This window comes from Bombina bombina, chromosome 1 (genome assembly GCF_027579735.1).
Source record: "Bombina bombina isolate aBomBom1 chromosome 1, aBomBom1.pri, whole genome shotgun sequence".
Taxonomy (NCBI): Eukaryota; Metazoa; Chordata; class Amphibia; order Anura; family Bombinatoridae; genus Bombina; species Bombina bombina.
In genome coordinates, this window is record NC_069499.1 from 284,992,935 (window position 1) to 285,007,423 (window position 14,489).

Sequence of the window (14,489 nt, forward strand, 5' to 3'; positions counted from 1 at the left end):
GCAGAAATGGGTTTATTGCACCTTAAGTGGGTTAGACTCTGTGACTGAGGAGGATTCTCAGGCCCAAAGGCAAAAATTCAACCCTTCATTGGATTTAATTTGCTTTCATTAACCAAAGTATATAGATTATATACATATAAATACTGTGTGTGTATATATAAAACAATATTAATCGTGAGGAGGTAGAAGTATTGGTGAGTTCCAACAATTTTTTTGTAGGACTTGACCCCAGGTTAAGGCTTGCAGGTGCCACATATGACCATTAACATTTTAAGCACCTATTAAACTCTGGTACATTTACACCTCCCCTGTGCTGTACCACATCTCTTCATAATGTGTTTATCCCTTGCGTTACCTTCAGTACCATTTCCACCACATCATCCCATACCCTCTCCCTGTCATTATAAATAAGATATCTAATCTAATTAGCTACCCTTTGTTTCTCTAACCACACATCGGGTCCTTGGGTTCTAATTGCACATACCATCTGACACTCATCCATAACTCGCATCAGGCTAAGGTGGACCCTACAGAAAGACTTCTTCTTTGTTAGCAGTACAAAAGGGAAAAATAAGAAAATAATATTGATTACTTATTGCAATACAACTTGATGCTCGCTGTCCCCTGAATGCTTAATTAGTAAAATGACGCCATTAGGCACCTTTAGCCAATTAAAATTAAGTGAAGTGCTCAGGGTAATGACTGAGAACTTTCCTTTTTCTGGATTGTTGAAACCTGAAAGAGAACATTTTGAACCAATTATAATTTTCCTATTTTTTATCTATAAGAGAAACTATACATAAAGGTTAATTTCCATGATTATATATACACAATATGCCATTGGCCTAAACAATGAGATTTTTGGGGGAATTTAAATACAAAGCAGAAAAAAACAAGAATAGAACTGTCTTTTAAACTTGTTTTCTTTTTTAGATTGTTTAGGCCACTTTTTTCTTCTCTTTTATAGGATCTATTGGAAATACAGGGCCAAAAGGTGACCAAGGTACTCCAGGTAAGACAGCTATAATAATGTAATGTGTTATATATTGATGCCTAAGTGTTGGAATCATAAGGAGAGAAATGATAACTATAAATATACTTTTTACTATTTTAATCAGAAAGTGTATAAATGAGTATAATAGTTTATTTTAATATATATATATATATATGTTGTGTTTGGTGCAAATTGTTTTTAACCCTTACACTTTATGCTAGGGGGCCGATTTATCTTCGGTCTGTCCGACATGATCCGCTCAGCGGATCATGTCCTACAGACATCGATGAATTCTTGTGAACTGCTTGTGCAATGCCGCCCCCTGCAGAGCCCGATCGTATAGGAATGGCGAATTTATGTCCGCAGCCTCAGAGCAGGCGGACCAGTTATGGAGCAGCGGTCTTAAGAAACAGGGGTATCAAGCTCCATTCAGAGCTTGATAATTCGGCCCCTAGGTCTTAACACCCGCTAACACTGTGAGTGCAAATTTTGTTTATCATGACCCGCAATAAATTTAATGCATCACTTGTAATCTAGCCCAAAATAGGCCTAATCTATTAAATAACTGACTCAAGTTCCTGAATGTAATTAATCTTTAAATTCACAAACAGCTACAGAAGTTATATTTATGTGATGTGTCACAATGTGAGGATGCATTCAACTAACTAATTGGTAGTTAGGTGCTGTTATACTGAACCTCACATCCTCCTTTAGGAATTTGCTTACCGTAGCGTTCTGCTTCTTTCTATTGGAGGTAGCTTCCTCATTCTGATGAGCACTTCCTATTTGAGGTCAGTGAACAGCTAAATTACAAAATGAGCTTTAGTGGATCCAGCCAATGTTCTGTATATTTGTGTAAATTGTATTTTTATACGAATATTTTGGTTATTATAAGGTTACTGGTATTTTTATTGCCAGACACCTGCTCAGTTTCTACTGTGTATCAAAATCTTCCCTAATCATATTGGTTTCCCCGTCTCTTTCACGCAATCTCTTTCAGTCTCTTTCTCATTCTTATGACAGAGCTCTGCATGTTCTTTCCTGTTTGTAGTAGATAAAGTACATATTGTTTGATGTCACATACTAATATCTGGATGTAGATGGGATGTAATGACTCAGCTGATACCTGCTATATGATTAAGCTAAGTAGGGTGTTTTTATGCATTATCAGTCACATATATAAATATAATATTCTTATGATATGCATTATAATATGAATTTATTTTTACATTCTAAACAGACAGGCAAGAATGTTTCTTTAGTAGATTTATTAAAAAAAGGTGAATATTTTAGCATAAGGATACCTAAATATTAAACATTAATACCGGCTAACTGTTCGGATAAGTATTTTGTTAAGGTATAATCAGGTATTTTTGTGCAGGTTCATTTATGAAATTATAATTTGCTGACCTGATAAAGGTCATTTATCAAGCCAGAATAATTGCTAAAGTGCCAATCAGTAGTGATGGGATATGTACATTTTTAGGGATTTATAATTTTTTAAGCAACAGATAAAAACATTATGTTCCAAAAGACATAACATGATAGTAATAGCATTAAAAACAGACCCCATATAGTCTTTTGTCACAGAAAATAAACAACTACACAAAGAGCTTTTGCAATAAGTCATAAAGTCTGCTCAGACAGCTGTCCAAAATTCTTCCTCTTGTAAGACACAAAGATACTTAAAGGAGTGCATTGACTCTGGATCTCTCATTTGTAGGTTTGAATGGACCTCCTGGTGAAAAGGGAGAATCTGGCCAAACTGGCCTCCAGGGTCCAAAAGGAGATCGTGGGGAGAAAGGAAGTGGTTCATCACAAGGTAAGAATGTCCATATCATTATACTCTCTCATGTGATTTTATCAATTTTGCCTAGCTGGGAGTTTATCTATAATAAATATAAATCTAGAAAGATGGATCATCTCAGTTGCTTTTTTGGACCCCTTCCCCCAAATAATTGTGCTACAAATAAACATGCAGGAGCTGAGTTATTATGTTTGAGTTACTGTTAGTGAATAAGGAAGCAAAATGTATAGATAAAGAAGGGGGAGAACAAGCTGCAATGAGGGACAATTGTGGGAAAAGTGGGAAAATTATATATATATATATATATATATATATATATATATATATATATATATATATATATATATAAAAACTAGAGAAATATGCTTGGTAAATATGGAAAGTGTGTCAGAAGGCAGAAATATGAAGACATCTAATAGCCAATGACAACAAGGATAATAGGGAAGTGAGGAACTAAATAAGAAAAAGTAAAGAGGAAGTTGTGTGTGATAAAGTAGATAGAAAAGGCCAATTGTATCCATGCAAGGTACAGGGATGGAGTGTTCCTGAAACAAATATATTTGAAAAGCTTGTGATAATGGAGTTATTGCAGGTTCTTCTATTGGATTGGCATGGCTTTGAATTTAAAAGCCCTGTGCAAAAAGCCATGAGAGATGTTTTGCACAGGAATTCGAATGCAATGTAATTGGGAAAGATGAGTCTGGTACTAGCATCTTTCCTCATGTAGTAAATCTACATGGAAATGAATGTGATATCACCCTGAGGTAAACTTATATTACATAACAATGGCTACTAAATTCAAATTCAAATGGATATACAAGTCTATAAACTAGACCTACCAACATTGCTCTAAAACTATGTTAGATGGGGAGGCTGGCGGCATAGATATGGAGGTCAAAAATAGAGTTGCAGCAAACAGGTGGCTAAGTCACGTGACATAGAGTCAGGGTTGGTCAGGACTTTTATAGGACCTGAAAAAATGGAAGGGTCACTGTGTAGAGATCTTAAACCATGACAAAATGCAGGATGGTAATTGCAGTGTCTAAGATAGTATGGCAAGGTATCATTTTACTTTCAGTGGGTATTGAAAAGAATCACCTCCTTGAAAATAATCACATTTTGTTGCTTTGCAACCTGAAATAAAGACAGACACAGTTTTACAGCTCCATTTGGGCTGTGCTAAATTGGCCCCATGGTGTTATTTGGATGGCGAGCTGTATTGGATTTCCTCCAGACATATTGTTTGGTGTTTAGGCCAAATAATTCAATTTTAGTCTCATCTGACCATAACACCTTTTTCCATGTGGCCTCAGAATTTCCTACGTGTGTTATGACAAAGCTTGGTCGTGACTACATGTGGCCTGTCTTGAGGAGTAGCTTTTTTCTTGCAACCCTTCCATACAAGCCACATTTGTGGAGAATTCTTGATATTGTTATCACATGCACACAATGACCACTCTTTGTCATAAATTCCCTCAACGGCTTCAGAGTTGCTGTGGGCCTATTGGTAGCCTCTCTGACCAGTTTCTTCCTTGCCCTTTCGTCCAGTTTGGAGCAACGTCCTGATTCAGTGAGGATCTGTGTTGTACCAAATACCTTCCACTTCTTAATAATAGACTTCACTGTGCTTCTAGGCATTGATAAAGCCTTTGATATTTTCTTGTTTCCATCTCATGACTTGTGCCTGTCCACAACTTTATCCAGAAGATCTTTTGACAGTGCCTTGCCACCCATAGTTTATTGTTTGCTTCAGTTGCACTACCAGGGACTGAGATGCTCCAGGACAGCTCTTTTCATACTATGCTAATCAATATGCCCACATCTGATCACAGTTGAAGGTCAAATGGCTTTGTGTGTGCCGTTAAGAAGGCGATTAGCTACACCTGATTGAGTTTACAAGTAATTTTAGGAGGGGGTGATCCATTTTCCAACTCAGTGATTCTGTTTTTGAATTCTCTTTATTTTTGCCCGACATGTTGGTGTTACATTTTTACTTGGATATTACAAGTTGCACTGAGTAATCACAACTGAATAAACAAAAGCTGTGTCTGTCTTTATTTCAGGCTGCAAAGCAACAAAATATGATTATTTTCAAGAGGGGTGAATCTTTTCAATGGAAAAAAGGTAATCAGCTGCACTAGCGGTTATAATATAAAAATCCCAAATTTATTAGTTCAATTTAAAAACAAGGTACAAGCAGGCTAGGCAGACAGAACATCCTAACATGTTTCGTGCCAAACACGGCACTTAATCATAGGACAGGTGTTCAAGGTATGGTCCCTTCCTTTTAAAGGGGCCATACCCAATAGTATGCTAAGTACAATTTAAAAAAACCAGTACATGAAAACCTATGCACTAAAAGGGAGGGAGATGGAGGCATATGCAAAGGCAAAGGGAAAAGAAAAAAAAAAAAAAAAAAAAAAAAAAAGAGAAAAAGAATTTTGCAAGAATTTTAACATCTTATTGATCACCCCATAATATAGTGCATCAATTAATAAATAGATACAAGAGTAAATTACATTAAATAATAATAATAATATATTATACCTAAGGGCAATAAGACTGCTATTATTCAAGTTTAAACCAAAGGTATTCTCAGGACAACATGGGTGGTAATAATATAATAGTGAAAATGCACAATAGGGCTTACTGTAGCATGTATATTAACTATGCTGCTTTGAATACATGCATATGAATAAAGGAATAATAGTCTTATTCAAAGAAATTTTGATAAATAGATGATCAGTAAGTTGCTAAATTTGAGGCCTATTATAGTCTATTACATATTGGGATACAAAATTATACATTTATGACTCCTCGGTAATATCTAAAATATTAGATATACCCAAACCATTCATTTGGAATAAGTATTATGTACTCCCAACATGAAATACAGTACATCAGAATAGATAATAACAAAACAGAAACAAGGTAAGCCACTTATTCAAAATAGTAAGACATATCCCACTCTCTATTTAAGCCAGAGGGAGTTACAGTTTTGAGTTTGTGTATCCAATATAACTCACGTTTCTGTAATAATTTACATTTATTCCCCCCTCTAATTGGAGCTTCTATTTTGTCTATCACTGTAACAGTTACCAAGGCCTCATGAGTGAAGTGTACTTGATTAAAGTGTCTCGCCACAGCGGAATCCTTATTATAATTCTTGGTGTCATTAATGTGCTCCCTAGCCCTGGATCTGAGTTCCCTCGTCGTTTGTCCGACGTATTGAAGGGAGCACAGACTACATTCAAGTAGATAAACAATAAATTCACTTCTACAGTTGGCATAAAAATTGACGATAAAATTTTCCCTAGTTACAAAGCTGGAAAAGCTATTACTTTGTTTAATGACACCACAAGTGATGCAGGACCTTGCTCCACACTTAAAAGTGCCTTTTTTCCTTAGCCAACTGGCTGCTTGTTTTCTATTACTGGTAACCATACTAGGAGCCAGTTTGGTTGCTAGGGTAGGAGGTTTTTTAGAGACAAATTTACAGGACTCAGAGATATTACACAAAAGTTCATCACCATTCAAAATGGGGAGATTATTTTTCAAAATCTTACAGATATCGTAAAATTGTTTGGAATATTCTGTAGAAAATACCACAGAATCTCTATTAAATTTGCTCTTCTCCTTTTTATGACCAATAACTTCTGATTGTTTTTTATCTCTGACATTATCATAATTTTATAAACTATCTTAATGATAATCAGTTGAATCTTAGATTCACGGGACAAATAGATCCATACAAAATATGTTTCTTGGATTTAATACTAACTGGTGATACTGAGACTGGTACCATACTCACTGATACTTTCCGTAAGCCCACAGCAGGGAATACTATACTCCATGCTAAGTCATGTCATCCTCCCCATCTTATCCGTTCCATTCCGAGAGCTCAATATATTCGTATGAGGAGGAATACTAATTCTGACAGTAACTTTCATACCCAGGCAGTGCATCTCACTAATAGGCTCAAAATGAGGGGCTACTCAGAAAAAGAGCTACAGAAATCATTTGATAATGTCAGAGATAAAAAACAATCAGAAGTTATTGGTCATAAAAAGGAGAAGAGCAAATTTAATAGAGATTCTGTGGTATTTTCTACAGAATATTCCAAACAATTTTACGATATCTGTAAGATTTTGAAAAATAATCTCCACATTTTGAATGGTGATGAACTTTTGTGTAATATCTCTGAGTCCTGTAAATTTGTCTCTAAAAAACCTCCTACCCTAGCAACCAAACTGGCTCCTAGTATGGTTACCAGTAATAGAAAACAAGCAGCCAGTTGGCTAAGGAAAAAAGGCACTTTTAAGTGTGGAGCAAGGTCCTGCATCACTTGTGGTGTCATTAAACAAAGTAATAGCTTTTCCAGCTTTGTAACTAGGGAAAATTTTATCGTCAATTTTTATGCCAACTGCAGAAGTGAATTTATTGTTTATCTACTTGAATGTAGTCTGTGCTCCCTTCAATACGTCGGACAAACGACGAGGGAACTCAGATCCAGGGTTAGAGAGCACATTAATGACACCAAGAATTATAAGGATTCCGCTGTGGCGAGACACTTTAATCAAGTACACTTCACTCATGAGGCCTTGGTAACTGTTACAGTGATAGACAAAATAGAAGCTCCAATTAGAGGGGGGAATAAATGTAAATTATTACAGAAACGTGAGTTATATTGGATACACAAACTCAAAACTGTAACTCCCTCTGGCTTAAATAGAGAGTGGGATATGTCTTACTATTTTGAATAAGTGGCTTACCTTGTTTCTGTTTTGTTATTATCTATTCTGATGTACTGTATTTCATGTTGGGAGTACATAATACTTATTCCAAATGAATGGTTTGGGTATATCTAATATTTTAGATATTACCGAGGAGTCATAAATGTATAATTTTGTATCCCAATATGTAATAGACTATAATAGGCCTCAAATTTAGCAACTTACTGATCATCTATTTATCAAAATTTCTTTGAATAAGACTATTATTCCTTTATTCATATGCATGTATTCAAAGCAGCATAGTTAATATACATGCTACAGTAAGCCCTATTGTGCATTTTCACTATTATATTATTACCACCCATGTTGTCCTGAGAATACCTTTGGTTTAAACTTGAATAATAGCAGTCTTATTGCCCTTAGGTATAATATATTATTATTATTATTTAATGTAATTTACTCTTGTATCTATTTATTAATTGATGCACTATATTATGGGGTGATCAATAAGATGTTAAAATTCTTGCAAAATTCTTTTTCTCTTTTTTTTCTTTTTTTTTTCTTTGTCTTTTCCCTTTGCATATGCCTCCATCTCCCTCCCTTTTAGTGCATAGGTTTTCATGTACTGGTTTTTTTAAATTGTACTTGGCATACTATTGGGTATGGCCCCTTTAAAAGGAAGGGACCATACCTTGAACACCTGTCCTATGATTAGGGATGGGCGAATGTGCAAATTTTCGAATTTCGAATGTAGAACGAATGTTATTACCGAAATTCGAATTCTAAATTCGAATGTCGATAAGAACGAATATTCTTAAAAATTCGAAAATCGAATGTTATTTACAGTTTTCGAATGTCACTTTCGAATTCGAATGTTTATAATTATATCGAATGTCTACATTCGAAATTCGAATTTTTCGAATTCGAATATAAATTCGAATTTTTCGAATTCGAATATAAATTCGAATTTTTTGAATTCGAATATAAATTCGAATTTTTTGAATTCGAATATAAATTCGAATTTTTCGAATTCGAATATTGCATAATTCGAATATTACATTTAAAAGCATTAGAAATACTATTACAATCTAAATTCGAATTTTTCGAATTCGAATACACGTTTTGCATAATTCGAATATTACATTTAAAGAAAAAGCATTAGAAATACTATTACAATCTAAATTTGAATTTTTCGAATTCGAATACACGTATTGCATAATTCGAATATTACATTTAAAGAAAAAGCATTAGAAATACTATTACAATCTAAATTCGAATTTTTCGAATTCGAGTATTGCATAATTCGAATATTACATTTAAAGAAAAAGCATTAGAAATACTATTACAATCTAAATTCGAATTTTTCGAATTCGAATATTGCATAGTTCGAATATTACATTTAAAGAAAAAGCATTAGAAATACTATTACAATCTAAATTCCAATTTTTCGAATTCGAATATTGCATAATTCGAATATTACATTTAAAGAAAAAGCATTAGAAATACTATTACAATCTAAATTCGAATTTTTCGAATTCGAATACACGTATTGCATAATTCGTATATTACATTTAAAGAAAAAGCATTAGAAATACTATTACAATCTAAATTCGAATTTTTCGAATTCGAATACACGTATTGCATAATTCGAATATTACATTTAAAGAAAGGGCATTAGAAATACTATTACAATCTAAATTCGAATTTTTCGAATTCGAATATTGCATAATTCGAATATTACATTTAAAGAAAAAGCATTAGAAATACTATTACAATCTAAATTCGAATTTTTCGAATTCGAATATTGCATAATTCGAATATTACATTTAAAGAAAAAGCATTAGAAATACTATTACAATCTAAATTCGAATTTTTCGAATTCGAATACACGTATTGCATAATTCGTATATTACATTTAAAGAAAAAGCATTAGAAATACTATTACAATCTAAATTCGAATTTTTCGAATTCGAATACACGTATTGCATAATTCGAATATTACATTTAAAGAAAGGGCATTAGAAATACTATTACAATCTAAATTCGAATTTTTCGAATTCGAATATTGCATAATTAGAATATTACATTTAAAGAAAAAGCATTAGAAATACTATTACAATCTAAATTCGAATTTTTCGAATTCGAATATTGCATAATTCGAATATTACATTTAAAGAAAAAGCATTAGAAATACTATTACAATCTAAATTCGAATTTTTCAAATTCGAATATTTTCGAATGTAATCGTAAAATTCGAAACCGAATATTCGAAAATCGAATGTTAGAATGTTATGTAAACATTCGAAATTCGATTCGAACGAACGAATGTGTTAAAATTCGTGCCGTTTTTCGAATGTTGCGAAACATTCGCCCATCCCTACCTATGATTAAGTGCCGTGTTTGGCACGAAACATGCTAGGATGTTCTGTCTGCCTAGCCTGCTTGTACCTTGTTTTTAAATTGAACTAATAAATTTTGGATTTTTATATTATAACCGCTAGTGCAGCTGATTACCTTTTTTCCTTTGCTGCTTTTGCGGCGGAACCGGCCGCATTTTCGGCTTGCACCCCCTGTGGCTTTACACCTATTGCCTTCCCCCTGTGACTTCCGGTGGCGTCTACAGCCAGCGACGGACTGGAGCGGCAGCTTTCCATGGGTGAATCTTTTCAATACACACTGTATGTAAAGTTATTAAAGGCTAGATTACAAGTGGCATGCTAACTGTTGCGAGCGAGCAATATCGGGTTTTTACGCACGTTTAAATAGTTGAAAGTAAATGCATTCATGAGAGTGCAGTCACATTTTACACTCAACAGGTTAACGCGACTGAAACCCTCACGTAAAAGGTAGTGCGTATATATAAAATATATTACCAAGGCACTGTGAGTGCTTGGCAGCCTTTAATTTTGGGCCATATTGTAACTTGTTGAATACAGGTTTTTCAACCCTTACATGGTAATATTCTGAATTTTGAAATAAATGCTATAATTTCTGCATGAAAGTATAGATAGTGGCCAGATCTTAATCTCTGGTTGCTTTTCTTAAAGTGCCCAAAATGCCCATAAAATAGAGGGTCTTTTATTTTATTATGAAAAAAAGAGGAAGCATTTTTTTTTGCATACAAAAATACTGCACTAGGCAGTTTTAAGGGGTTAAAGATTGGAGGGTGTGGGGTGATAGAAAAAAAAACGCACTGAAAAATGCCTTTACATTGTGGTCAGTAAATATGTATGTATATGCTTCTATACATATATACTTATGTGTTAATATGTGTATATTCACATATTAACAAATACGTATTTATGTATATATTCATATACATATATATTAAAAATTTCTGCCCATCACTGTATGACGGCATCAGAATGAGGTTCCCAATGGAGCCTATGGAAGCACACTCCCATGAGCACAATGCTTCCGTGCAATGCGAACGCTAGGTCACGTTCACATTGAACCTAACTCGTAATACCAGTGCACATTAGTGTGCGCTGGTATTACTCAGTTAAGTGTAAATATCGCATTAGCGTAAGCGCTATTTTGCGCTTAACTCATAGGGGCATATTTATCAAGGTCTGGCGGACCTGATCCAACACTGCAGATCAGGTCTGCCAGACCTCGCTGAATACGGCGAGCAATACGTTTGCCGTATTCAGCATTGCACCAGCAGCTCACAGGAACTGCTGGTGCAACGCCGACCCCTGCAGACTCGTGGCCAATCGGCCGCCAGCAGGGGGGTGTCAATCAACCCGATCGTACTTTGTGACCGCTGCTTCATAACTGCAGTTTCTGGCGAGCCTGCAGGCTCGCCAGAAACACGGGGCATCAAGCTCCGAATCTGGCCAGGAACTGGTTCCTCATCTGAAAACAAAGATGCAGAATCCCGTGGCATTTTGGGAAAATAAATAAAAAATGCCTCTTAGAACCGTTTGTTTTATTGCATCATTTAGAAAGTAATGACTCATGCCCTGTTATCCATGGGCACATTAAAAATGACACTTTTTGTTTTCTAAATGGATTATTGTTTTGGAAACGTTATGGATAAATAAACATTTAGAATCCTACAGTTGGTAATTTTTTTAAACAAAAAGTCGGACTCTATAAATAAAACAAACTAGAACTTGCTTATTGTCTTTTTGTTTCTCCAGTTGTTAGAATTGCAGGTGGAGGAAACAGAGGACGTGTAGAAGTCAAATATAATGGGGAATGGGGAACTATCTGTGATGACAATTGGGATATGCAAGATGGCAAAGTGATCTGCAAAATGTTGGGTTTCTCCAGTGTTATTGAGACTTTCACTGCAGGAGGAGGTGAGTGCACAGTTATATTCAGGTAGTTCCATGAATGGTGGCAGCTAACAAATAGACTAAACACATATGGTTAATCACAATGTTTTTAAATTGTGTAGAATATTTTTTGTTACATCATTCTGTACAATTATAAGATGACAGTTTGAAGGGTTTATGAAAGGTGCAAGGATCCTTAGACATACTGTAATCAATGTAAAATGTGGTATTTTGCTGTGTTTTGTGCTTCACACCTTAAATATACTTTACAGGGAGCTTGTGTAGGTTATTTCGTTCTAATCTAGATGGGTTTTTTTCCATTTGTTTAATAGATCAAACAATCATTTATGCTCCTGCAGAAACCTTTGGATTTTTAGTTTCTTCTAGTAACCTGATTAGTTCTAATGAATGATTCACAAAATTAAATAATAACTTTAAAATATGGAAAATAATACTATTACATTGAAATATCTGTATGTGAAACTACAGATAAGTTGTCAAAATATGACACTAGCTATATCTATGTATATATATATATATATATATATATATAGCCATATCCACAGGCCAGGTGCAAACACAGAGCGAACAAGACAGACACCTTAGGGTGCAGAAGTAGGGATGCCATGCAGAACATTTATGTTCCTAACTTCAAGTATTTACTTCTATACTGGGTTTGGGCCTTGAAATCTGCCCCCTCATGAAAACCACATTGCCTGTGAAGAGAACCATACAAGGATCTGCACTACCAGTCCCTTAACTAGGAATGCTTGGTGGCAGAGGTGAAATGCACGTGGGCCGTGCACTTATCGAGCATATATGGATGGAGTTTAACATGCATCTGGACTGGGTTTGGTCTATGCAAATATATAGCACAAGGGATGCAAGGGGTATTGCACCTAGTCTGATGTCTAATATATCCCACACATGTAGTGTATTTAAATACTATTACGTGGGTTCCCATTCAAAGGTTACAAATGCACTGCCCTTTGAAGACTCAATGACTTTATCTTTATTTAACTCTTTAGAGGATAATGCCCACCCATCATTTACTTAAAGTAAACCTTCATTTCCTTTGCAGAGGCTCAGAATCGAGTCATGATGACAGATTTGCAGCCATCTTCAAGCTCCCTTAAAATAAGGTTTATTGTTCATGATATATGATTTATTACTACTATTGTTTTACAGACAATATGATTTTCTTTACAGGTGAGGGAAAAATTCTCATAGATGATGCAGCTTGTACTGGTAATGAGGAGAGCATATATTTATGTCCAAAAACAGATTGGGGCGTGCACAACTGCAACCACAGTGAGGATGCAGGAGTAAGCTGCGGATAGAGCACATTCAACTCACCAACATTCTGACTCACTGATTGGATGGCACTATGTACTTTGTGAATACAACAACAATATATAAAGCAATATGAAATTAGGGCCCTGTAATTATTTTCTGATTTATAAGAATTTATACAAATTATCTTTAAAGGGACACTCAAGTCAAAATAAACTTTTATGATTCAGAAAGAGCATGCAGTTTTAAGACACTCCAATTTACCTTCATTATCAAATTTTGCACACTATTTTTATATTCACACTTTCTGGGGAACAAAATCCTACTGAGCATGTGCACAAGCTCACAGGGTATATGTATACTAGTCTGTGATTGGCTGATGGTTGTCACATGATACAGGGGGCCGGATAATGGGAGAAAATAAAAAAATTGTCAGAAAAAAATCTACTGCTTATTTGAAATTCAGAGTAAGTGTTATTGTATTTTATTTTTATTATGCACTTGTTAATTATTAAATTCTACTGCTTTGAGTGGTCCTTTAATTAAATTTTATTTTGGTGATCAAAAAAACCTACAATCATTTTACATGTATATGAAGATATTATCCACTACATTTGGAAGTTAAATATTAGTAGTACATATTAACACATTTTCTGTAAAATTGCTGTAATAAAAATGTAGAATATCAGTGGGAACAATAAAATGGTTATTTAAATTAAAGGTATAGGGTTATATTTATATTAGTCCTCATCAAAAAGTTTTGAAATATTTAAAGGGGCAGTGTACTGTAATATTTTTTTCAACCATTTTAATTTGTTCCCAATTATTAATTTTACCTGCTGGAGTGTATTCAATTGTTTACAAATAGATAATTTACCTTTATTTGGCATTTTACATTAAAGTTTGTGGTGTCCTCACTTATACTTAAGGGGATAGGAAAGTCAAAATTAAACTTGCATGATTCAGATAGAGCATGTCATTTTAAGACGTTTTTAAATTCACTTCTATTTTAAAAAGTGCTTCGTTCTCTTAGTATCCCTTGTTAAAAAATGAATACTGCTGCTAATTGGTGCCTGTGTTCTGGTAAGAGGGCGAACTTTGGAAAAGAGCAAACCATGTCTCTTCCTGTGACGTTACATCAGCTGTTATACAAATTTTGGACCTAAAGCGCATGCGTGCCAGCATAATCATATACCTGGCTGCATGCGTCACTGGTAAAATATGTAGTGCTGTGAAATTCCAGAACCCTTTCTAGAGTGCATGCATGGGATTTTGTATCACAAATGGTGCGCTTATGGAAAGCTGTTTATTCGGATCCTCTGCAATATTCAGAACTCCGCCCCCCACTGCAACTACTCCCATTACTACTACTGCTCTAA

At 34.6% G+C, this 14,489-nt stretch overlaps 1 protein-coding gene across 2 annotated transcripts in view; it reads left to right on the top strand.

The window, feature by feature from the left end:
* Nucleotides 1-13,830, top strand: part of LOC128645202 (macrophage receptor MARCO) — a 118,375-nt gene extending 104,545 nt beyond the window's left edge. For both annotated transcript variants that reach the window (XM_053698019.1, XM_053698017.1), the window contains 4 exons: nt 968-1,012; nt 2,718-2,816; nt 11,680-11,841; nt 13,027-13,830. In XM_053698019.1, coding sequence (XP_053553994.1) covers nt 968-1,012; nt 2,718-2,816; nt 11,680-11,841; nt 13,027-13,157 — 437 coding nt within the window. In that variant the 3' untranslated portion in view covers nt 13,158-13,830. The remainder of the gene's footprint in view (nt 1-967; nt 1,013-2,717; nt 2,817-11,679; nt 11,842-13,026) is intronic.
* The last annotated feature ends 659 nt before the right edge of the window (nt 13,831-14,489 follow it).